A 26,273-nucleotide genomic window follows, 5' to 3' on the forward strand; every position below is an offset into this window, starting at 1 on the left:
ATTATTCTAAAATCTAGTTTATATGCAGGTGGTCAGTCGTCAAATGTCTCTCTGACTGTGTTTTTGAGTGTTAAGTTTTTTTTCTTTGCAGATGTGTGAATTTCTTTTTTAAATACCCAGAACTTTAGTGTATTTTGGTGTCAGTTTCACTATGACATGAGGTTTCATTTATCCACAAAAAAGGATACACAGCTGATGAGCTTTCCTTTCATCTCATGGCTGTCACAGTGATTCCTAAGTCTTTATCATCACATGCACTCTCATACAAACCCAGTTAGAAACTCACTTAGGTGTATATATGACCAGGAAGTCAGGTTTCGCCAGCAGATATCTACAGAAACCCTCTTAACCGGGTTTTTATTAATCCCTTTGCCTGTAACATTTGTCAAGTCACTGCAGAAATGTTACTTATGTGGATGTAAACACGCTGAAAGTGTCCTCATTTTGTTAAGAGCCACCCTTATCATGATGCTGTCAGCAGAGCCATGTTGAATTTCCAATATTAAAATGATTAATGGTTGATTATCTTGGATTCTAATTATTCAATCGTGATTGACTTTATCTTCCAGGTGTGTAATAAAATCATCTTCCTGATAAGCTTTGTGGGTAACCGAGGAACCTTCACACGCGGCTACAAAGCCATGGTGTTGGACTTCGAGTTCCTCTACCACCTCATTTACCTCATCATCTGCTGCCTGGGCGTGTTTGTCCATGTCTTTTTCTACAGTCTCTTGGTGAGAGAAACACACACACACCCTGTGCATACACACATTCTGAGAATGCATGCTTTAACACAAACAGACTGTGCTGCGCCAACAAAGATTAGTTTAACATAAGATTACTTCTAATCAGAGTTTAGCAAAACTAGGTTTAAAGTGAGTAAATCCAGATTTAAAATTAAGCAGAGCTCTGTTGTACAATTAAAAACTAATCTCTGTTTAGTAAATCCAAGTTTAGCTAGTGAAACTGCAACCGAATTAAATTTAATCTCGGTTTAGAGTAAAAATTAAACTGAAGTTTAAAGAGAAGTTTCAATTGAATCTTTTTTCATTTTAAGTTTAAAAGTTTGTTGCAATGCCATTTAATGTTAAATCATAATTTAACTGTGTTGAAAAATGAATCAAATGAATCCTTGTTAGTGCAGCCCTGCCATTCTCAAACTTACTGAGAAGGAGTGATGACAGGCAGGTGAAACCATGAAGAAAAATCAAAGCAGCAGGTTTTGAGTAAAACCACGTGTAAAATATTCTTTCTCACGCTGAATGCCGCCTCAGCTTTCCACCATGGTGCATTCAAGGGCATATCCAACTTGCAAGACAGATTTTGCCTTATTTGGTGATGTAGTGGTGTTGCTGTTGTTGTTGTTATTGGGGTGTTAAGTGCTGTGTGCTGGTGCCTCAGGTCTGCTTTATAACGTGTCAGACTGAATATGCCAGTATTTAGAGATGTTTTCCATTTGCATGGCCCCGACCAGCGCCACTGCAAAAACAGCACAACCTATTTCCATATTTCTTTCTGAAAACCTATGTTATTCATGTCAGGCAGAGAAAATTGAAGATTCAGTGCAAGATAAAAAAGAAAGTATACAAGCCACATTGTGCAAAGAAAATCTAATCCAACATACATTTGGTTCTTGCCACTTTCATGTAGAAGATAGCAGTATGTAACCTAAACTAACGCACTTTATTTCTGATTTTTTACAATGGCACTTTACAATGAAACTGTAGCCACATATTTCGCCGTTTGTTTTGTAATGTGTGCTTTCCCTCTGCAGCTGTTCGACCTTGTGTACAGAGAGGAGACCTTGCTGAATGTGATCAAGAGTGTGACTCGTAACGGACGCTCCATCGTGCTCACCGCCGTGCTGGCTCTCATCCTGGTCTACCTGTTCTCCATCGTTGGCTACATTTTCTTCAAAGATGACTTCATCCTGGAGGTGGATCGTATCCCCAACGCAACTCTGAGTGAGGACAGCTCCTGTCATTTTTCCTAACAGCCTTAAAGATTACAGATTGTAGCTTTTTTTTCATTCAGAAAAGATGACACAACTTATGCACTGTCCTTATCCACTGTTCCTTCCTGCTTGCTAGAAAATGGAGCCAGTCTGGCCAGCGAGTTTCTGTCTGCAGGAATGTGTCAGGGAGGGATTGATGAGAACTGCACCACAGGAGGCCTGCAGGAAGGTAATGTATACTGCAGTAGACTACAGAGATTTTAAAAGTACCATGTGAAGCAATTTAAATGTATTAATAGTAGTTTTGCCAATGTGTGAACAAATTGTAACTTAAAAAATTAGACTTTCCCATACTTCCCCAGTTGTCTATAACAGCCTATGGACTGACATCTTTGTTAAGGACTCAGTAGTTTTCCAGGAACATTCAAAAGACGTGACATTTATGTGTGTTGCTGAGTGCCTTGCCTCTCTTCAGCTCCCTTACCCTCAGGCCACACTGGCTGCGTGTACCTTTGCATGACGGCTGCCTTGCAGAACTGTTGCAGCTCGCACATCTGTGGTGACCACAGACAGCGTTTCTGCTGCAGTGCTGCTACTGCCAGCCCTATCTTTCTACATAGACTTTACAAAAGAGTTTTGAAGAGAAGAAAAGTGTTGTAACTAGAAAACACTGATTTTTTCCCACTTTATTCAGAGAGAGGGAGGGAGGGAGAGATGTGTTGTGTGGCTGCTCTCATCTGTTAGTCTGTGTGCCAAACTATAAGCACAAGTTCAGGGACGCACACAAAACCTAGGATCAAACGTTCCCTTTCAGGCACAGACAGTATACAATATATATCTCAAAGTACACATTTTCTCTAAAATAACATACAGTTAGAGCTCAGCAATACAAATAAAATCAAATATCTCAATATTTTTGACGAAATACCTCAATATCAATAGCACAACAATATTGTAGGATGACTGTTGGTGCTTTCACTAAATAATGACACAATTAGGTTTTAAATAAATAATCATCTGTAATTTGATTATGATGACCAAGTGGGTAAAGGCAAATAATTGAACAGCTAAAACAGCCTGGCAAGTTCAGACTTAAGTTCACTTCACTGTCATACAGCCTTTAAAACCAGGAAACAACACATCATGATATAAGAATATCCAAAATCTTAAGAAGATATCTAGTGTCATATCATGATACTGATATATTTCCCAGCCCTAGTTACCTGTGCTTGTGTAAAGAGAATTTATTTGCAAATAAACTGATTTATTGAGGAAATGTGCTTGAGGAAACTGTTAATGACAGCAGTTGTAATTTATTTTATGCAGAACAAAGGCAGTGTCTGCTCAAAGTAAATGAGGCCTTTTTCGGAAAAGCATTTTTAGGATTTAAAAAGATTCTTGCAAATAATGTGGGATTGGTTGGCTGGTTGTGTTAAATCTTGCAACTGCAAGATTGCACATTTCTGAAGGCCCCTCTCTGAGGGGATCATCAGAGAAGAAATGTAATCAAGTTTAGAAAATAATAAAATAACAATTCAGCAGGTGGTTCATTTAGGAAGAGTTTATGGTGATATCTAAGAAAAGTGATGAACTGGCAATCATCTGTGGTCAAGTTCATTTAAATATTATATATCATATTAAATATATACCATAGCTTTGTCAGACCGCATTAAGTGAAAGTAAAATTGTGGGAGGTTTGTTTCCTTATGTTCTGCAATTTCATATTAATTCACAATTTAATTCATGTGACTCCGTCGACTGTCGCATGACTGCCATTTGACCCTCACAATTTAGATGTGACTCCCTGACCCTCATGTGATATAAACATCTGAGGTCCTAAAAAGGCTTAAAATGTCTGGGAATTTCCCTGTGAGTCAGGATGTGAGGCATCTTGGAAACCTACATGGAAAATGTAGTTACCTTTGAGTCAGTAATGCTTGTGTTCTGTTTGTTCTGACATTTAGAGTCATGGTCCAAAACAATGTCAGAGATACGACTTGTAAACTGGCCAAGTTAATTCAGTCAAAACAGAACAGCGCCAGTTTTTTTCTCTCAGACATAAGAACCATGAAATGATTTGGCCAGTAATAAACACATTTAGCAAAGGGATCATATGTTGCATCCTGTTTATCATGTGACTGGATCAGAGGTCCATAAATTCATAATTCATAAACACGTTGTCCTCTTAACTGTTCTAAAATGACATTTAAAGTTAATCAAATTGGATAAATCATTCACAAATGTTGGCTGTTTTTTTGTCTGCCTCAGAACCAAAGCTGTTGTCACATTCCAAGCAAACAAAAACACTTTTGCTTTGACTAACTGCGTTCACACTGTGAACCAAAACATGTCAACAAGGCCTCAACAGATATCAAGTTCTGCAACTAAGCCAAGGATGTTTAGGACCAGAAAGCAGATGATACTTTATATTTACACTGTGTCTACAAGGCTATCAAGCCTTATTCTAACACAAATATTATGAACTGAAAAATATTTTAAAAGGAGCCAATAGTCTTCTTGGGTTGTTGACTGAGTAAATGCTGTATATTAACATTATAATCAATCAATACAATTTTATTTGTATGGCCCAAAATCACAAATCACATAAATACATATCAAATATCATAATATACTTAATGCATTGTGAATATGGCACAAGATGCAGTATGAAAGTTGGGTCATGGGACATAAAATATGGTGTGACAAATAAGCTATAATGTACAGTAAGCTTTGCGTCCGGATCCTGCATCACCTCGTTTGGGTTTATTTCTCAATAATGACCCACTCACTGTACATTATCCCACTTAATACACGGCTACTTAATAAAAGAAAATCAATAACTCTAACTATCTGACAGAAAATATTGAGTTAAATATTATTTTATTAATGTTAAATGATGTTATTGCTTCCACAAAGAATCTATGATCAGAACATGTCCATAGCGGTGCTCTGATGTTCAGAAATAACTGACTGTAGAGAACCAGAGTTGACCAATCAGGATCAAGTATTCAACACAGCTGTGCAATATATAATCTTAAATCCATTAAATCGTCATAATATCTAAACAAAAGTTACATTTGTGCTACATAAAATCACTGTTACTATCAACAATAACAGGCACTACTGATAATAGGCACTACTTCACTACTTCTGTGTTAAACTGGTGTTTAAAACACAGACACACTACTGCTAAATAATTAAAAAATATATATATTTCTATGTTAACTGATAACACATGTCTAATGAACAGAGGAGAGAAAAGTGAGGCCTTTAAAACCTAAGCAGGTTACTTTATGTGAATATAGAATAATTATTTTACAACTCGTAATGAAACTAAATATACTGTATTGCAGTAGCATCATACCTCACTTTTGATTTGACTGCTTGTTCTGTTTTTGTACGGCGCTGCAAAATTAATTTTAGTGTATACTGACAATAAAGTCATATTCCATTGCATTGTATGGTATTTGCCTTTTCTTTGAGTAGTATGATGAGTTTCTTAAGCTGTTCTTTATGAGCACCACATGCTGGGATTGATTTGTGTAAAGGCACCTCCATAATCTCTTTGGGTCCCATGTGTTAGGTTAGTGCTCATTATGAGCCACAGCTTGATGATGCTGATGTTACATGAACTAAAAAAAATGTAGGTCTTAGTGGTCATGATTACCCAGTTATGTCAGTTTAATAAAAGCACTGTCCTGTAAATGACGTTCTCTGGTGCCACAGTTTAAATATATAGAGCTTATGAAATATCTGTAAACAACTACGCACCTGCTAATAAATTAATTTTACTTTTTACATTCTCTTTAACAGAACTCAAAATTAAAGATGTCACATTGTCTTGGGGGGAAGAAAAAGTAGCACCTGGGACACAAAGATGTAGTGTCTGAGAATACTCCGGGGCAGCAGAGAAACTTATCATTACAAATGAAATGATTGAAATGATGTTAATGTGACGGTGTTCACTATGAGATCTGGTCAAACGTTCCACCAACATATACAACACACCATATTAAGTACCACTCGGAGGACTTCCTTGGTGCACCAGACTGAGTCAATGAAGTGATGCAAGTTACTAAAAAAGTTACTAGACTGTACTAGAGAACTTAAGTTTGGGACAGTGGTTGTTAAGTTTGAGACAGTTGTGGAAGTAGAATTCAGGACAGTTGTAGGACTCTGAGGAAAACAGTTCATTTCAATCACGGCTCTTAATTCTTTTTGACTAAGACTTTTCTTTTTATTTCCTCAGATTCTGGTGACGACAGTGAGGAGGACGGTGACATGGAGCGGACGTGCGACTCTCTACTTATGTGCATTGTCACTGTCCTGAGTCATGGTTTGAGGAGTGGAGGGGGTGTAGGGGATGTTCTCCGTAAGCCTTCCAAAGAGGTACATACAACTTTGATTAAGCCCCTGACTGTACGGAGTATGTGTGTGTGTGTGTGTGTGTGTGTGTGTGTGTGTGTGTGTTTGTGAGGGTGTAACACTCACAGCTGCAGCACAAGTCACGTGAGGTGGCCGTGAGCCCATCGTGTGCTGAACTTGTTTTCATTTCAAAAGCATGGAGGTTTCACAATGTTTCCACGCAGCTGTACTGCCTCCGCCTTGTGTGAGAATTAAACCTCAAAATAGATTTCCACTGAATTCAGTCTAAACCACTAATGATGTCAAAAGAGGATGTGAATATGTGCCTCACGTATTCACAACACAATGCAACATGAGCCAAAAAGTCTCACTGGCAGCTGAGGTCAACTGCTCTAGCGTTGTAGAAGTCAGCCATATCATCACATGGCTGGCAGAGTGGCTCAGTATATTGTTACTTGTCCTAAATAAGTGTGAGAATGATGGTGTGACTGCATCAGGCTTGTAACCACTGCAGGGTGTTTCCCCTGTTTGATGCATTCAAGGACAAGCTCTCCCCAGTACTTTAAAGAAGGTTAACCAATTAAAAATGTAGACTGAGCAAATAAAACTACAGTAACAGTGTGTCAGTACTGAAGCCAGTCGTAGCTCTATTGGCTGAAGTTAAAAAAAAAGATTTCTCTTCTGTGTCACAGTAGTGGGACCTTTTTAAACAGTGTCCTACCTACAGAGACCGGCTGCATCAGGTTGCTGACGGCTCTCTGCCATCTCTGTTGCCGTAGCATCTGGCAGGTTTCACCTGTGGTCTTGTGTTTCCATTAACATCCATGATGACGAAGGTTAACCTCGTTTCAAACTCCCAACATGTTTACTGAAAGACCTGCCCTTTGGGTCAAACATTTAAATGGGACAACCTTTCTTCATTAATCCTCCACGATACAGATTATGTTTTTATTTGTCAAAATAATCATTAACTCTGAACAGGCAATAGCAGAAGGATACACAAGGTGTTCCCTCCTCTAAATTTGACCCTGTCTTATGTTCCTCTCCCAGGAACCTCTGTTTGCAGCCAGAGTGATATACGACTTGTTGTTCTTCTTCATGGTCATCATCATTGTCCTCAACCTCATCTTTGGTGTTATCATCGACACTTTTGCTGACCTGAGGAGTGAAAAACAGAAGAAAGAAGAAGTCCTGAAGACTACCTGCTTCATCTGCGGTGAGACTCCTCAGCTGACCTGTTAATAGAAAAGAGAAAAATCAACTAGTGGATAAAGCAACAAAAAGTTACACAGTGCAAGAACAGGTCCACAGGGTGCATAGTGGGAATGACAGAGGCACCATTCACCCAATTTGAAGTCATAATGTTGTTATCAACTATTAGCTGTTTAATAAATTAGTCTATTTATTTATTTGTTTGTTTAAAAAAAAGGATCTCCATTAGCTAATGGCCATGACACCAGTTAATCTTCTTAGGGTCCAAAGTTCAGTTCATCATATCCATCATAAGCATATCAATTGTACAAATTAGTTTCAAGAAAAGAGAAATGGCAAACGTAAATTGGTTTGAGCTCCTTTAGTGTGAGCATTGAAAGCTTTTTGTTTTTTAACTGTAGTTCAGACAAAATAAGCAACCTGAAAGACAACTACGTGAGCTTGAGGAAAAGAGCACTGAATATTGGTGTCTATTAGTGTCTACTTTCTGACACTATGTGTGCTAAGCAGTAAATAAAAAAAATCACTATGTAGAATAATTGATGATAAAAGTGATTTAATGATTTTGCACGTTATGGCAGGCACATATATATTAACTGGTTATATGCAATGTGCTGTAGCTAACTGCCCCATTCATGACAGCTGTATGACAGCTTATTATATTACGGCTTAAATTCTGCATAATGAAGGCCGTGCCCACTTTCAGTGACAGGTGGGTGTTGTCACAGGTAGCTGCCTCAATCAACCACACATGCTCCACCTCTTTGCCCATTTTTGGCCAACACACTGTGAGCCTCACAATGGCACAATTTATCATACAGTCTATTGTTTAACTTTTATCTTCCGTCTTAATGTGGCACAGCCATCTCTGCCAGGAATTCAGCAGCTTGTGCTTGAATTTTTTCCTGATGGATGTTATCATGGGAATCAAACCTTTAACCTTCCAGTGACAGGATTACTTCTCTAATCACCAGGGCGTCCTGCCAGCCTGTTAGCACGGTACTCTGTGTGTCAAACACTGTGCGTCATTAATACTCTTCCACTATCCATCTCATGCCACTTGGTCAATTCCCAAATTCCCCTCTCAGAATGTCTGATTTCTTGGTGTGTTTTCGTTTTCTGGTAAGTACGTCTCAAAAGGTGTATGCAGTTTGTTGCAGTCACCCCCCCCCCCCCCCCCCCCTTCTCTTCCTCCCCCCTTTTTCACTTCGCTGTCGTTCCAAAGAAGGCTGAGTCATGAGAGCTTCCTGCCACTGCTCTGCTCGCCTCCATAATTCATGTCTGTCTCACACGCACACACATCTTCTCCCACTCGCTCACACACTAATTTTCAGACCATATGTTTTGTGCAACTTCACTGATTACCCTTATTCTGTACCCCTCTGTGTAGCTTCATCTGCATTCCCTTATATGTACAGCACATGTGTGAATGCCTAAATAAGTCCAGGCAGCTGTGTGTGTGTGTGTGCCACTGCACGGTACACTGTATGTGTGTGTGAGTACATGCCATATGGGAGCATGTGTGTGCCTGCATACGTTGGGTCAGGCAGGACAAGTGGTAAGCATATGGAACGAGAACAGTATTATGTCACACAGCGAGCCAGCTAGCCATCAGCTCTGACTCACTCATGTTAAAGAAGGTCAGGCCACAAGGGGAGCTGCCGTCTCTATGGTTTCCACAAGGACCGCAAGGGAACAGGAGATGCAGAGATTAGGAGGCGACCTCCACACAGGCTTAAGTGGCTCTCCATCCTCCAGCTTGGTTTTATAAGCCATCGATCTTTCTCTCAATCTTATATTAGTTTTTAGATCATTGGGTCTGTAGCCAATGATCGATTTAAGTCTCAAACTTCATGTGCAGGTTGGTTGATTACTGCCTGTGGCAAAAAGCTCACAGCATCCCTCTCGATCCTGTGAAGAAAAGGGAAGTTAGAACTTGTTGACTGTTAAAGGTCCAGGGTGTAAAATTTAGGTTAATTTATTGGCGGAATACGGCAGAAATAAAATCACTTTATCTGTCCTTTAAGGGCTGACCAAATACGAGGTGATCCATTTTTCCTGAAACCTCCTTTTGTCCTCCACCATAGTGTTTTTTCAGTGGTGGCTTCTCCATCTCACTTCCAGATTAACCTGCTGAGCTATCCATTGAAATTGCTAACATTAGCTAAAAGCACTAGCGTTAAAGACAGAAGGCGATTCCTGCAATACTCGTGAGTTGCCACTAGTTGCTATGCAACCAGTAGCTTTCTACAAGTCATTCCTAACCTGACAGACTCTTGCTAAGGGGGCGCAGTTTGACACAGTTGCGGACTAGTGTCTTAAATGTTGGCCATTGAAAGTGAAATTATTGAAATGGAGTGTGGATGATTCGAAAACAATGCATCCCTTTTTATGTCAAGCTTGGTAGGTTGTGGGCCACCACTGACCGGGGGGCCGGACTTTGAAAATCTGTGCCATAGAATGAGCTATTTATATCTACAGAGGGGACCGTTCCTCCTCCAGCGAGGCTGCCATGTTTTTACAGGAGCCCAAAAGAGACAAACAAAACAGTGGCACTGCATTTTTATGACCACTGTAGGTTTCCCTACGGGTGAAGTGTTTAGAGTCCACAAGCTTATCATTAGATACAATTAAATCCTACTGAACATATCATCCTTCATCTAACATTAATGAGACTTACTCCCAACACCATGGCTCAATTTTTATTCTTTTGGTGTTCTATAGCATGAGTCTAAATATAGGCACAGGCCACTGCTTGATTAAATCTACCCCCGAGGTTTTACCCCTATAAACTATCAGTAACATCACTGTACAGCCAGAAGCTCCCTCTACCCTTTATATATGATCAAAAGATGTGTCTGTTAAGCACTTTAAGGGAAGGCTTAATTCAAGAATCTGAATATTTCTTCTTGTGAGGCAAAGTCAATTTAGTTGAATTAATGCTGTAAACAAGAGAAATATTTTCCTTAAGGCAGAAATGCGATAAGAAAGACTGGAATTCACACTGATATTTTGCAAGACGCTGGAGTTTCTCCAGGCCACATGACAAGGTGACTGATGTAGACCGACAGAGTATGTGTGAATCAAATTGATTTGAGTCTGTTTTACAGGACTGCTAAAAGTTGTAAAGCAAAGCATACTGTATTTTTCAATGGAATTTCATTGTAGTGTAGAACTCAAAGAGACAGACCAGATTTAGCAGATATTTTTCTTGTCAAATCCACCTAGAAAATCCCCCACAGCAAATACATCCCTGGTGTTCGTTTCTTGGCTACGAGGCACTGAAAAACAAAAAAATGTGCTGTTTCATCTCTTCCATGGAAGTAACGCTAGCTCCGTTCCTCTGACTGCCATGGGTGATGCTTAATTTTCTACAGCTTTAACAATTTAGTGCAGATGTACTTGTTTTTGTGTGAGCCCTGGTTTACAGTTGCATCGAAACCTCTGTAATCTGCCTTTTGTCATATCAGCTCATCTGTTTCCAAAACATATTTTTATTGGCTTTTAAACTAAACAGCCATACAGCAATATGAAAAGAACAAAACGGAAGAAATAGAGAGAGACAGTAATAATAATAGTGATAATAGTGAGTCTTCCAATGGAGAAAGATTGATCTTTGTCCTAACGGAGCCATTTACTGTCTTTTTCACGGATGTTGCACAATTTTCAATGTTACTTTTTTGATATGCATATATTCACCAAATTATTATAGGATATATTAGCTTTAGTCATAGCTTTAGTCATACCAGGTGCCAAAGTAAAGTCTGATGACTGGTTTACAGGACTGTGCACCTTGATTATGGAGACACCTGTCAAACTGTGTGACTGTTTTACGTCAGTGATACTTCTCGGAAACGTTATTTACTATTTCTTCATCACCTTTCCACAGAAACTGGTAGAACAGAACCTAGCTGTGTTTTTTTTTTCCATAAACATACTAAATGGTGTGTGTTATTGCCCCTCTACAGGCCTGGAGCGAGACAAGTTTGACAACAAGACGGTGACTTTTGAGGAGCACATCAAAGAGGAGCACAACATGTGGCACTACCTGTTCTTCATTGTGCTGGTAAAAGTTAAGGATTCCACTGAATACACAGGGCCTGAGAGCTACGTGGCTGAGATGATCAAGGTACATAAAATCCACAGACACACCCTTATAACACACATCCACCTCCTCAGATGATAGCGCAGCCCTACTTTTTGTTATTTTCTTGTAAATGGGTTACATTTAGTATTAGACCAACACTGCCTTGGGGGTAAAAGTGATCCACATGCTGCAAGAAATCAGGAACAGCAGGATTGTTGTCTTCTGCTGGGAATATATAGGATCAAAGACATGTTTTTCTGCAGAGAAATGTTTGTCTGCTCCACTGAGTCACTTCACTGCTTGATGATTTATATTTGTCCTTCATCATTTCAAAACCGTTCTGTGGAATTGGTGTGTGCGTCGGCTGCTTTCGTAGATTATAGCTTGCTGCGGCAATTCTGATGAGCGTTTCCCTTTTTTTTACGTTTTTGGTACAGTACAGTATCTGTGATCAAGAAGAGTTCATTAGATTTTGTATCTGACTCAGACATGTAAACATGTACTGGCCAGCCACACACACACACACACACACACACACACACACACACGTACACACCTTAGTACAGTAATGTGTTCCTCTTTTCTAATCTCAAGTGACAGACATGCCGGTCATGCACATTTAATGATACTAACAGACATGGGCATACAAACAGGAAGTCACTGGAACAAGACAGTACAAGAGTTGCGGTTTAACCCTCAAACTGATCAGCGCTTGATAAGGAATGATCAGTCAGGTCACCGGGATTTCCATTTTGGCTCAGTCTGAGCTCATTCACTCCCCATTGTTACTCCTGCAGCAGTAGCACCATGCAAGCCTGTTCCTTTGAAAACACGCTGTAGACCAGTGTCATTGGGAGTTCACTTATAAGCACTTGATTGCTTAACAGTAGCAACTTCCTGTTAAAATTAGCGACACTGCTTTTGATGCAACACCAGCTGTATTAACTTCTACTGTGCACCTACTCTTGGGAATTGGGGCAAATCATGCCCCACCAAAAAGCTTTGAAAAGTATTTCTGCTACTAACACTCCAATTTTTGGTGATTTTTTTTCTTAAAGCATTTATACATGTGTACATATATATATATATATGTATGTATGTATGTATCTATGTATGAAGTGAATGCTGCTTAGTCAGTTAGTAGCTAGAGCTACTAAGAGTTAGTAGCTCTTTTTAATACTTTTCAATGGTAAATTTTTGTAAAATCCACAGATGGTATCAAGGGTGACCAATAGGATTGATTTATGTAAAAAAAAAAAAAAAAAAAAAAAAGAAATGTCAGGGCGCCCCTATAGCTCAGTTGGTAGGGCGTGCGCACCATGTGTTGAGGTTATCGGTCCTTTGCAGCGGCTGCCAGTTCAATTCCCACCTGTAGCACATCTGCTGTGTGTCATCTATCTCTCTCCGCCTTTCCTGTCATATCTTCAGCTGTCCCATCTGAATAAAGGCAAAAAGCCCCCCCAAAAAAAGAAATGTCAAAGTATGGAGATAGCAACAATATGTAATTAGTAAAATGTTTTGGTCTGCTTTCATTTTTTTAATATCTAAACTTGCCTTGTGCCAGATGACACCCTTGCCCTGGACAACATTTTCACAATTTCAAACAATTAAAAAATGTGTCAAAAGCCTTCGAAATCTTAAACTAAAAATACTTACTGATATCATAGGTGTAAAAATGTGCTATGTGAGAAAAAAGTAACATTTTGTCAACTCTATGAGATATTCCATCTTACGGATTTATGCAGAAATTGTAAGGTAATACTATAATGGTATTTATTTCATGATTAAAAATATATCAAAAGTTTGATTATATAGCTATTTAAATAATCATGTATTTAATGCAACAAAAACCGTTAAACAGTTCCCACATTTTTGATATATTAATCTATGACTTTTTGTGTCTAATAGAGTTGATAAAATCAAGCTCTCAGCTGCAAAAGATGCAGAAGAACAAAAATTAAACCCCCCTCAAAATATAGTTTTGTCCCTGTTCTTAGGAACGAGCGTGTAGCAAATGTGCATCAACACTTCTGAATCAAAAAAAGGTCAGTGGCTGATATGCATTGGTCGACCACAGGAGCACAACCTGGACTGGTTCCCACGGATGCGCGCCATGTCACTGGTGAGCAGCGATTCGGAGGGTGAGCAGAATGAAATCAGGAACCTGCAGGAGAAGCTGGAGTCAACGATGAGGCTGGTGGCCAACCTGTCTGGACAGCTGACAGAGCTCAAAGAGCAGGTATATCATGTGACACTAAATCATGCACTCCCTCACTTTGATTCCTTTGTCTTTTCACCTCAATTTTAAAAGGATATTGTGAGGCCGTTTTTAAAGAGCAGCCATTGGGAAGTTATTGACAAACTGCAGCCTAGTAATGAATCATGACCACTACAGTTTAATGAACATAACAGGGGCGGAGCTGCTGGGGTTTGGTTGTTTCCAGTTGGTGTTTACCCGTGACTCAGACAACCTTTAATACTAAAATTTGTGTATTTTTCTTGTCCTTTCTCTTCCTCAAACTTAAAGTACTTAAATATGTAAGGTATATGTGTAAAATATCATTATTAAGGAACACACTATTGCCACTGAATCTTATGGGAATAGTTGCACACTTTCAGAACTTTGGGAGATACACTTTTGTTCTTTCTTGCTCAAGGCCCTGTCTTATGCTTGGGGCAAATTGATTGTTTAAAACCAACAGGATCCGTCAGGATCTAATGTTAATTAATTTTTATATTTAATTTTCCCTCTACACATCCAAAAGGTTTTACCCAGTTGAAGTTCATACAGTTCATCAGCTGTTTAAAAATTATTTCCTTCCTCTTTATTGTCTTGCCAAGTTTATAACCACAGTTTTTAGATTTACTGCATAAATGTTCCATGATATTTGCCACAGTGACATAACTGCATTCATAGAAACATTAAGCATGACTGAAAACTGCCTCTCATATTCCATAAATTGTTATGTGTTGTATTGATGTATGAGTGTTTACTTTAACAATGTTGCTGTTTGATTAGAGAGGTGTCTCTCAGTCATTTCAAACATCTGTGCTGCTGTGCCTCATACATAAATGCACACAATGTCTCTTAATGGGGAGATATTACACCCTCCTGCAACCAAACTGCTGTTAATCATAACGTTAATTTTCATGATGGATTAACTGCAGTACTTGCATCGTTACAGCTGGGCAATTTCAGCACACCCTAAGTGTACTTTGACCATGCACTTTAGACCACGCGTTATAGATTATCCAGCCAGGGCCCAAGAGTTAGATGAGACAATCTATAGCCAGCCAATGGCAAAGCGGCAAAGTTAGCGTAGCTTATCATAAAGACTGGAAACACGGGGGGAAAGCAAAGTGTGGCTCTGGTCCAAAAATGAAGCATGAAAAAGAAGTTGTGGTTTTACATAGGGTTATGTGCTAGACTATTTCTTGACCTGGTGCAGTAACTTCCTGGAGTCAAGAATAACATACCCCCACCGAAAACCACAACTTTTCATTTTTACAGTAGAACTCATTTTTTGTGTTTTATTTATTTATTTTTGTTACTAGCTTGTGTGCTCTAGCACGTGCAGATATCATTCCTCCCAAAGACTACTTGCCATGCCAAATTAGTGAGGCGAGAGCTGATGGAAACCGCTCTTTTTTTGTCTCCGTGCAGATGACGGAGCAGAGGAAGCAGAAGCAACGCATTGGTCTTCTTGGTCATCCCCCTCACATGAACATCAATCCCCAGCAGCCTGCCTGAGGGCACACGGGGGCCAGTTTCACTTGTGCCTGAGCACTCCTTACTGTGTACCACATGCTAGATGGGAGAATGCCAAAATGTGTCTGTCTCCAGTATGTATGTAGGTCAATGTCTGACTGTATACTTCACCAGATGCTCCTATAATAAGTGTTTCTACAACATGTGTGCTTCTGGGTGTCTGTGTGAAGTGGAAGTTATCAGAGTATGTTACTCATGGTTCTGTAGTGTGGATGTGTCCGTGTGGGTGGAGGAGTGTGTGCACCAAGTGCCTCGGGACCTGAGAAGCCAGTCCTGTGGGTTTAGGAGATGAAAACACTGACTTCAGCTTTACAACCCCGAATGCCTTCTGCATTGTACCACGTTAACAGCATGCCAAAGTTCAGCCATTGTTTCTGAGGGACTTTTCCTCTCAAGTGGCCTTGTATTGAGGTTTTAATCCTCAGTGTTGCACCAGCAAACTCAGGTCACATGTGGATTTGAAGGTTTGTTTGAATTCTACGACACATTATTTAATATTTTTGTTTTTGTCTGACAGCAATAGGAAGGCCTAATGATATGCAATGTCTACATGAGAATGAACTATTTTTTGGGAACCCATATCTGCTTTTTATATTTAAAATTATACTATCTTTTATTTAAAATGTGGAGAAAATCAACACCTGTAAACAATCCTGAGAAGGTCACAACACTTTTACAGTGTTTCTTAATGCTGTTATAAAACCTATACAGTGTTTTGTTTTGTTTTCTATCTCGAGGACAAGCATTTGTTATCACCTTCATAAATGTTTGCCATCTCAAATGAAGGTTCTACTCATTCTAGGACACTTTTGATAAAAAAAAAAAAAAAGACAAAACCTTCTGAGGGGATATTTGAACTGTCTGAATCTTTTCTATTCTCTGCTTGTACGATGTAGTGTGACATATATCCACTTTAGAAGCTGCATGTCTCTTTACTTCCTGTACTTCCTACAAACCTCATGATTTTTCATCCTTAAATTAGTTACTTCACTTTTCACACCTTGGTAGCTTGGTACATATTATTCATAGTATTTTCTGTTTGTTTTGTGTAGTTGAGCAGGGGAAACATGAGCCAAGATGTTCTTGGTCAGCTATATTTTGTTTCTGTTGTGTTTGAATGAAGAGGGCTATGTTAGCTAGCTAACATTGAACAGTTATCTTGAGATTATCAAAATGCACAAAAACACTATATACAAATCGAACAGTAAATACTATTAACAATAACTACCAAACTAACAGTGATTTTTTATTTTTAAGTAAGATACTCCACTTTTCAAGGTTATCTTCGCTTTAAAAATCACCTCAGTGTCTTAGATTACTAATAGAAGTGTTAGCTAGCTAGCTAGCAACATCTTCTTCATTTGAACTCTACAAAAACAAAATAAAACTCCCCAAGAACATATTTTCACGTGTTAATGTGGTTAATTAAAGGTTTATTTCAACCAAACCAGAGTTGGTGATTGTTGGTGCTAACGGTGAAAAGCGAAGTAACTAACTTAGATGAAAAAGTTTGTTGGTGAAGATACTGTAGTGTTGAGAGGAAGTAAACAGACGTGCAGCACGTACAACGTATTTATTTCATAATATATTGTGCAAGAGCAGAATAACTATTATTTTGAATAATGAACCACAAAAAAAACGTTCGGGGAGAAATAGCAAATCATGTGACTGCTTCACTCTGAAGCCAGCTCCATGTTGTGCTCAATAACAGAAGTGGAGTCACATCGTAGAACCAGACTTATAGGATGTTGGGAGAAACATTCAATTAGATTTATTATTCTTCTCTGCACTGAATTATTTAATCTTCCTGTCATTCATGTAGTCCTAAAGCACTGATATTTTCTGTAGCACACACAAATGATTGTTATGTTTTGGTTGGTCACTTTGTAAAAGATCCACAAGAGAATGACTGTATGAGTGTTTGAGTGTATGTGAGAGAAAAAACAGAAGGACTAATTGATGTCATTTGGAGTGCTGCTTGACCAAACCGAACTTTTATATGAATTGATGGTTTGTGTCTGAATTGTACATTCCATTCTTGGAGTCTATTTAAATAAACAAGTGTGTAAAATAATCTGTTGGTGAGTGTTAAACATTATCTGCATCAGTCTGGAAGTCGAGACCAGAACGTATGTGAGGCTAAAGATAATGAGGATGTTGACATTTTTTCTCAAATTGTATTGTTTTATCTATGTAATTGACTCAAGTGGTGCCATTCCTCTAAAGCACTGCAGACAGATGAATGAATAGCCTCACAGAGAAGTCAATTTGTGAATTTGCCAGCAGATGAACTCTGAAATCTTATCTGTGGTCCTCTGCAAATAAGGAAGTGCACTTATCTTATAACTATGTTGCATGAGGAAATGTGTTGCACATGCAGGGGTTGCACATATTAGTTTTAATTTAACTTTGTGCGATTTTATCACAACACAAGATAACAATATACAGACTTCTGAAATGGTAAAACTGCCTTTTATTTTGATTTTCTGAAGACTGACAACATATTATAAATACATTTTATGAAAAAAAAAAAAATTACACCCAAATATGTTGCCTAAAGCTTAAAGCTTGTGTTCCGTAATAAACTTTACCAACTTATATCATTTTTTTTGGCTTAATGCTGAAAACAATAAAGGGTAAAAGGTGTTTTCAACAATATTCTCCAAGAGTTTTATAAGGGCACAAATGTCAGAATTTCAAAAAATCTAATTCAGTGTTAAATTGTATTACATTTTCAGGGGGCTTTCCATCATCAGTGTTATTTAATTAGAGCTGAATAACTGAGACCTGTGTTACGGTCATTCTGTTGCTATTTAATTCACTACACTCGAGGAATTTTCTAAAAGACGTTTCGTTGAACTAGTTGGCGTGGTAATACGATCAATAAGAATGAAGACCCGTGCTTGTTACTGAGACAGAGGCTACTTTTCTGACACATGAATAACATGTTTATTCAGGGTTGTCTTGTAACAACTGGTACTTTGTTTACTTATTTTGGTCAGACATGTTAGATGGAAAAACATCAAAATACAATATTTAAGTCAGTGAAGTTTGTGTAAATTGTCAAAAATATCTAAAGAAAACTTAAATGTGAATTTTCTTCTCTTCAAATTAACAGCTTTTTATACACTTGCTCATAGAGCCATTTAAAACAAGATAAAAACTCAACAAATACACAATTGCAAAACCAGAAGTACCAGAAAAGTACATACTTTGTCCGTGCATATATTAAGATACTAAACATGAAACGTGACAGAGTATGACCCGTGTCAGAAGTTCTCCAAAAAGGTTGAATATTTGCCCCATTTTACTGATGTCCACAGTCTTCTACACTGTTTATAGGACATCTAAAAAAAATCTGCTAGATATTATAATTAAAAATGCAATGTTTATGTTGTTGTTTCTTTTTGCACCCGGGTGAGAATAATCGCATAGCAGATATTTAGCTATTTACACGGGCCACACAATTTAGTCATAAAGAGCGACAAAGTCTGTGTAGAGAGGAAGTTGTGGTGAATGAATGGGTTAAACACAGCATTCTGTCCCATGAGACTGGGGCTTGAGCCCTGTGTAAAACTATTCGTCAGTTTTGACTTGGAATTTTTAGTTTTTGTTTATTTATTATTTAATTTTTTTTTTTATTATTTAAATTCATTTATTTATTTATTTTTCAGTTTTCAGTCACAAATTTGGTTTAGGAAACAAAACTACTTGGTTAAGTGTAGGAGGGGATGGTTTGACTCTTCCACAACCACACTGGCTATTTCCCCCTTGGTGCAAATATCACTGTGGGCTGCTGACACCTGGGTGATAATAGCGTCTGTCTTAAAAACACATATCTCAAATGCTGTCAAGCTGTGCCTCTCAGAAATCTTCAAAATGTGTCGGGAAAGTTGCAGCCTCATTGGTGAGTTTGTGTGGCCTTGTGATTTTGCATTCCTGTCTTGAAAAGAAGTCTTTGAAATCAATAAACTGTCTCAAAAGGAACTTCAGCAGTTATTTTGCTAAATGTGATTTCCGATTAAACATCCTGATCGAGACATGTGGTAAAATGAAAAATACAACAGAAAGAAAGCTGCAGGGAAGAGAAAACGTTACAGCTTCTCTCTAGTCACATCATAATTCTACTGTGAGAGATATAATTGCTCACAGCTTCACAAACCCACATTCTTGCTTCACAAGGAGGTCATTAATTCACTTTGACTTAAACTATCAGGAACTTATTGCAGATTTTAATACGATTGATGAAAAAAGCATGGCCTTGCACACTGATTATTGTGAAATGAAACCATGCTTGTTTACATGTGACATCTACATACTGTTGTTGGTATTAGGGTAATTATATTTGATTATAGGTCATAAAGCTGTAATAGACCTGTAATAGCTCTTTTGAGTTGTAATGTCCTTGGTGATGTAACCCTGTTGTATTTTATATATGTATGTATTTGATTATTGTAGAGAAACATAATAAATATGAGCTACTCGATGCATTTAAAGGTTTTAGGGTTATAATAGGGTCATTAGAGATATTTTCTTGCAAGGATTGTAATCATTTGAATGCAAATATCAACAAACCTGTTTTCATTTACTGCAAGAAAATAATGTAATGGAAACCTGCATTAGAGGAGGGTGCAGACTGGTGTGATGTGTGTTTGTAGCCTGCAGCAGACAGGTGCAGCTGCCGTGTGCTGGATGTGCTGGATGAGCTGGATGTGCCCTGCGCGCTCAGCAGACTCCCGGGGCCATGAGGAGATCAACGTGACAGCCGGCACCGCCTCATGACAACAAACACGGACTCCGCACACACACTCATCTCATCCATGCACAGGTACACGTGGTTCCCCCGCCGTGACCGCTCTGTGCCCATATACTGCAGCACTCACCTGCTTCCTGCAGACCCATGGAGATCCATGTAATGGTACTCTGCTGACTATTGTGTGGTATTATTACTATTATTGCTGCTGATTACATACTACTACTACAACAACTATTACTACTACTACTAATAATAATAGTAATAATAATAATAATAATAAAATAATATACTTGTTTATTTTGTTTTTTTAAGTTTGTATTTTATATTTTTACATTATTCTTGCACTTACACATTTTCACTACTGTACCTACACTGTTTAATTGCCTTGCGTTGCAATATCTACACTAGAATATTATACTGTTTACAGTATTATTTATAGTCATTATTATTATTATTATTATCATTATTATTATTATTATTATTATTATTATTAGTAGTAGTAGTAGTAGTAGTATTAGTAGTTGTAGTAGTATTACTACTACTACTATTAATATCATGGTCTGTGTGAATACTATCTAAATCGGAAGAAATACTAGCTGTTATTGTTCCAACATAATTAAAGGAATGCTGAACATAAAACAATTAAGATAAGATAAGATAAGATATGATGGAACTTTATTAATCCCAAAGGAATTTTTTGTGCCAAAGATTTTTCCGAAGTTACAGTAACAGCAAAATATCTGCGATAGAGCATTAAAATATAAAGTGTATTAAGAGTTAATGCCAGAAAACAGTGTGAATTGACTACTGGGCTCATAAAATGTTTAAAACCTTAATGCATGATAAAACACTCTTTAAAAAAACAACAAAAACCACAATAATAATTCTGCACATATCTATCTATCTATCTATCTATCTATCTATCTATCTATCTATCTATCTATCTATCTATCTATCTGTATACATGTCTAATTTTCTTCTTTTATATAGTTTTGTTACTTAAAATTGATTGTAATGTGCTCTACTTCTTGCTTGGTTGTATTTTATTACGCTGTCGTCAGTTAGATAAAATATTGTGTACTCAGTATTTTCATTGTGTTAATTGTTCATTGTTATTGGCAGTAGGTGTACAGTACCCTCTGTTGCTGTGCCCCAGCAGGCCTGTTGAACTCCTGCACTGGTTCTCTGCCAGCACGTTTCCCGGGCCGTGGCGAGCTGCAGCCTTGTTTCCATACACTTCAGCATGGTGGTACACGGGATCCAACAGGCTCCGCCCCTCGCTCTGACGCGAACAGCCGTCCGCCCACTGAGGCCGCTGCTCGGCACAAAGTGGGCGGTCCCTCCGCCGAGGATACAGCGCCGTTTAACACGTGAGCCTCATGTGACAGAGGTAGGTCAGGCTGAGCGGAGAGTCAGAGGGTTTATTTAACTCGTCGCTCTGTCCTCCCCCACTTTCCCAACGCGCCACCAACAGGGTTGCCTTCCTTCAGCGGCGGGACCAGCGTGGATATCGCAGGGACTACACTTAAAACCAGAACACCAAAACATCCGCAGGACTAGAATTAAATAAGCAGAATTCAATACGATTTTTGACAGCTCTTTGAAAGCGTTTTAGTGCATTTTTTTTTCACTACGCGTAAATAAATGCGTAATTATTTGTGACTGCATTGGAAACGACTTTGAGTGCGTAACTGGAGTAAAAAGAATGGAGCGAATTCCAAGCGCGCAACCACCTCCTCTGTCCAAACACCAGGCTGAGCTGTCAGACGTGCAGGGGTAAGTTATACTTTGAATAACAGCTTTCACCACAGTGTTGCCTTTTCTTAAAACACATTAGATAGACACTTTTTTTTCTGTATCTTATACTCTACTCATACCTACCTGTTTCCTTTCTTTTTTTTTTAATTTCTTTAGGATGGACTTCCCGATGTATGTTTATAAACCCAGGCGAGGAATGAAGAGAGGAGAGGAGAGCAAGGTTCGTTATTATTTTGTGGCTTGTTGTAACTATGTGGAGCTTTACATTAAAGGGTGTGTGAGCTACACGGAAGGCATTAGACTGGCAGCGCTCCTGTAGTCCCATAAATGGTTGACCTAATTCTGCTATGACATAACAACTCCAGGAGTCCTCCCTATCGCTGCGACTGCCTCTGATTACATACAGACTGAGCTTTGCGCGCTCACATCACCAACAGTTTTTTTCACATTTTTTTATTTTTATTATTATTATTCCTGCAGGAAACCTACAAGCTGCCTCACAGACTTATTGAGAAGAAAAGGCGTGACCGGATAAACGAGTGCATCGCTCAGTTGAAAGATTTATTACCGGAGCACCTGAAACTCACGGTAAGTTCAAGCCGGAGTCGTCTTTAGTCTTGGAGGGGTAATAACGGGATTCACTGCGCACCACCTACTGGCTGTCCAGTGGTATGACATCGTCTGCTGCTGAGTGCGTCAGCAGCCATTCAATGAATGACAGCTCGGTGCGTTCAGTCGTGTGTCGTTCTTCAGACTGAGGGTTTTAAAGTAAAGGATTTAAGTCAAATGCAAAATAAAATGTAATTATTATATAATCAATAATCCAGACAAATTATTTATTCAGTATTATCCTGTAGCAGATTAAAGTATACTGCTTTGGGGATATTCTCCTCCCCTTTAATGTGTTATGTTGTATGTTATATGTTATGTATGTTTTGTGGATGTAAAAGGTCTGCAAAGTCACAAAGACCAAAGTCCACGACAAAGGGAGTTACTCATTCCTACAGAGATCACTACTCCTGAAATGCCTCATTTGTAATGAAGCCTTTGTTCTGTTAATTAGTGACATCACTATGTGATACATTTGCATCATGCACAGCTGGTTTGGAACGGGCCTTAAAGAGACTGGGGCTAAAAATTGAGTTAGTTATGATAAAAAATAGAGTGTTTTTGAACATGTAAACCTTTCTAGTAGAAACCCTAAATAGAAGTATGAAAAGTTTGAAAATGAGCATAATATGGCCATTTCAAATATTCCTTGTTGATTATTTTGCCTTCATGGTTGCTGGTATGGTGTTGTGATGGCTGGACAGCCATGATCATGTGTACATGGGTAGTGCAGCTTAGTCTCTATGTGTTATATAAGAGGCGAGGATGTGCTGACTGTGTGTGTTTCCTACAGACTCTGGGCCATCTGGAGAAGGCCGTGGTTTTAGAGCTGACGCTCAAGCACGTGAAGGCCCTCACCTCTCTTCTGGAGCAACAGCAGCAGAAGATCCTCGCTCTGCAGAATGGCATGCAAATTGGTGAGCTGCAGATCGCTGACACACACGCACAAACATGCATGTGAAGCAGGATGGTTTTGTTAGACAGGATGCAAATGACCAAGCTGAATACACGATGAGAGAATTATGCAGGCAAATAAGTGACTTCAAATATAGCTATCGCTATTGGGAAACAGAATAAAAGCCAATATTTTTCATATAGACTGATATAGCTGTGCTAGGCCAATATTTAGCACATTGTAAAGCACCCCAATATCAGCACTCCAAAATGTCAAGAATCCTGATGCCAATGTTAAAAAATGCAAAGAACCTTAATATCATTGCTAAAAATTGTAAAGAAAAAGAAAACATCAACATTCTAAAATGTCAAGAACCTCAAAGCCAATGTTAAAAATTGTAAAGAACCCCAATATTAATGCTAAAAATCATAAAGAAGCTCTATTTCTGACTGAGAGTGTCTTGTTGTTTTTACAGAGCAGCCTCCTGTGAGTCAGGAGAAGTCTGAGGAGATGTTCCGCTCCGGCTTCCACATGTGTGCCAAGGAGATTCTTCAGTATCTAGCCAATCAGGAGGCTGATGGAGACTTTGCGCCATCCCATGTGATCAATCACCTGCACAAGTTAGCTGCAGAGGTGCTGCAAGGTCCAGCCCGACCCCGCACCCCTCTGAGCCCTCGACCCGAGGAGATCCCCGCCTATCACCAGCACCAGCCTCACAAAGAGATGCCGGCCAGCTTACCCCCTAAACCCAGCGAGGGCTATGGGAGGAACTGTGTGCCTGTCATCCAGCGGGCGTACGCTCCTCCGAGCAGCGAGCAGAGTGGCAGTGATACGGATACAGACAGCGGCTATGGGGGGGAGCTGGAGAAACCTGAATCTGCGGCACCACAGGGGCGTCCAGATTACTACGGTCAGGAGAGCCAGCTGAAGCGAGCGCTGGGCGAGAGGCAGAACTCCGGCATCAAGCAGGAGGACGACGAGCCACGCCACAAACGACCCCGGACGGAGTCGTCTGAGGATGAGCTGCTCTCAGGTGGAGAATCATCATCGCCCTCAAGTGGTTATGGTAGTTACATGAGCGTATCCCCCAACCATCCACCTCCACCACACCCACTCTGCATGCCTTTCTACCTCATTCCACCTTCTGCTGCAGCCTACCTGCCCATGCTGGAGAAATGCTGGTACCCTGGAGCTGTGCCCATGCTCTACCCCGGCATGGGAGGCTCTTCACCCACCATGCCCAGCGAAAGACCACCTCCACCTCAGCTAGTGTTGTCTCCTAGGGGAGGCTCTCCGGCCCCAGCCATGTCTCAGACCCCCATGGACTCCCCTGCCCTCCTTCAGGCACTAAAGCAGGTACCACCCCTCAACCTGGAAACCAAAGACTGAGAGACTGAGAGAACAGGGCTGTGGAGACAATCCTGCTCTAGAACACAGAGACAGTAGTCGGAATGAGAACATGACTGATCCTTTCCATAATCCATCCTCATTCCCGTCCTCTGTTCCTCCGCCTGGAGGTCGAGCGAGAGAACTTGCAGAAATGATCAAGAAGAGATGGAGGGGAGGGCAGCATCCACCCACACTCGGAGGATGCAAAGCTCTGGTTGAATGTTTAATGCTCAGTGGTGTTACTCAATGCAAATGTATCATATAAACCGGACCTGCCCTGCACACACACACACACACACACACACACACACACACACACACACACACTTGGTTGAATGTAAAGAAAGTTTAAGATGCTGCTGTTAAAGTATAAATGCCGATCACACTGATGCATCTCATTTTGTAGCTGTTGCAATAGAGACACTTTGCCATCTTTGTACTTTAGAAAGTGTTGCCTCAAATGTTAGCAGTAATGTTTCACCCCGAGTTTGTTGCCTATGTCCTGTAGGTCACCTTTATTATCACTGAAAACACCCTTTTGACCAGACACATTAAATATAAGGGTTTCCTCAAGCGTGTACAGACAAGAGTTAAGGGTACACCTGATGTATGGATGAAGGAATGGGCCACCACATGACCACACTGAATGAGAAGTCTTGTTTTTCATTCACAAACAGACAGCTTAGATGGATTTTCTGTAATTATTGTTCATAGACTTCTTGTACATTTCTATTTTTGATACCCGTTCTTGCACTCTGTCCGTCCAGGCGGGCAGAGTGCGGACACTTGTACGTCGTGTACTCAGAAACTGTGTACATACTGTAGCACTGTGCTGGACCTGGTCTGCATACTCGACATCTGTTTCTGCTCAAGTCAAACCTGGTGTTTGTTCTTGCTGTTGCCTTTTACTTGTGAAAAGCTCAGATGTTTATTCTCTGTACTATGTATGAATACTGGAGTCAAAGGAGTGAGGAGGAGAGAAGTGAATGTAAAAGTTTTACCAGAAGACTAGTTTTCTATAGAAAGAGGTACTTGAGATTTTATATTTTGGGACCTACATGAAAGATGTTTGATGTACATATTTTGTCTATAAATGTTGATATACATTATATAAGTGTATTAATAAAGTATTTTTTTCCCGTGGAAAATCGCTTGGACTGTATGTATGTGAAAGAGAAGGAGAGTGTGTGAAAACATCCATAGCGATGCAATTCAATCCGTTCAGTTTTAGCTCAGCGTCACAACACTCATGTCACAGGGAACACTTATGTAATGGCGGATCCGTAGCCAGGCTCTCCTGCTGGTTAACCGTCTGTGCCCGTTAATGCAACAACAAGTGAACACACGAGTGTAAACAGTTTCAGTTAATCTCCTGAGGCAATAATCAGGATCCATCTGCATCTTATCATCAGCCTTGACAGGGAGACATGTTTTGTATTGGCTGTACACTGTAAAAAAAAAAAATGTTTTAAATTAAAA

The 26,273-nt window shown here is 39.5% G+C and overlaps 2 protein-coding genes across 4 annotated transcripts in view; both read left to right on the top strand.

Moving 5' to 3' along the window:
• The window catches only part of itpr1a (inositol 1,4,5-trisphosphate receptor, type 1a), a 110,648-nt gene extending 94,324 nt beyond the window's left edge, over positions 1-16,324 (top strand). For all 3 annotated transcript variants that reach the window (XM_084732676.1, XM_084732684.1, XM_084732693.1), the window contains 8 exons: positions 570-734; positions 1,775-1,964; positions 2,091-2,183; positions 6,204-6,343; positions 7,370-7,535; positions 11,500-11,660; positions 13,696-13,857; positions 15,283-16,324. In XM_084732676.1, coding sequence (XP_084588802.1) covers positions 570-734; positions 1,775-1,964; positions 2,091-2,183; positions 6,204-6,343; positions 7,370-7,535; positions 11,500-11,660; positions 13,696-13,857; positions 15,283-15,369 — 1,164 coding nt within the window. In that variant the 3' untranslated portion in view covers positions 15,370-16,324. The remainder of the gene's footprint in view (positions 1-569; positions 735-1,774; positions 1,965-2,090; positions 2,184-6,203; positions 6,344-7,369; positions 7,536-11,499; positions 11,661-13,695; positions 13,858-15,282) is intronic.
• Positions 16,325-21,518: 5,194 nt separating this feature from the next.
• LOC146331544 (class E basic helix-loop-helix protein 40-like) lies at positions 21,519-25,942 on the top strand. Its single transcript, XM_084732735.1, has 5 exons — positions 21,519-21,919; positions 22,058-22,121; positions 22,382-22,489; positions 23,304-23,427; positions 23,881-25,942. Exons 1-5 carry the CDS (start codon positions 21,849-21,851, stop codon positions 24,792-24,794), a joined length of 1,281 nt encoding a protein of 426 aa, XP_084588861.1. The 5' UTR covers positions 21,519-21,848; the 3' UTR covers positions 24,795-25,942.
• Positions 25,943-26,273: the final 331 nt, after the last annotated feature.

This window comes from Lutjanus erythropterus, chromosome 2 (genome assembly GCF_056507025.1).
Source record: "Lutjanus erythropterus isolate fLutEry1 chromosome 2, fLutEry1.hap2, whole genome shotgun sequence".
NCBI lineage: Eukaryota > Metazoa > Chordata > Actinopteri > Lutjaniformes > Lutjanidae > Lutjanus > Lutjanus erythropterus.

What these genes read in the sequence shown, in the direction of transcription:
- LOC146331544 (XM_084732735.1), top strand. Translation starts at nt 21,849, where the DNA reads ATGGAGCGAATTCCAAGCGCGCAACCACCTCCTCTGTCCAAACACCAG. An exon ending in GAGCTGTCAGACGTGCAGGG is followed by an intron (nt 21,920 to 22,057) that starts GTAAGTTATACT and finishes TAATTTCTTTAG; the next exon opens with GATGGACTTCCCGATGTATG. An exon ending in CGGAGCACCTGAAACTCACG is followed by an intron (nt 22,490 to 23,303) that starts GTAAGTTCAAGC and finishes TGTTTCCTACAG; the next exon opens with ACTCTGGGCCATCTGGAGAA.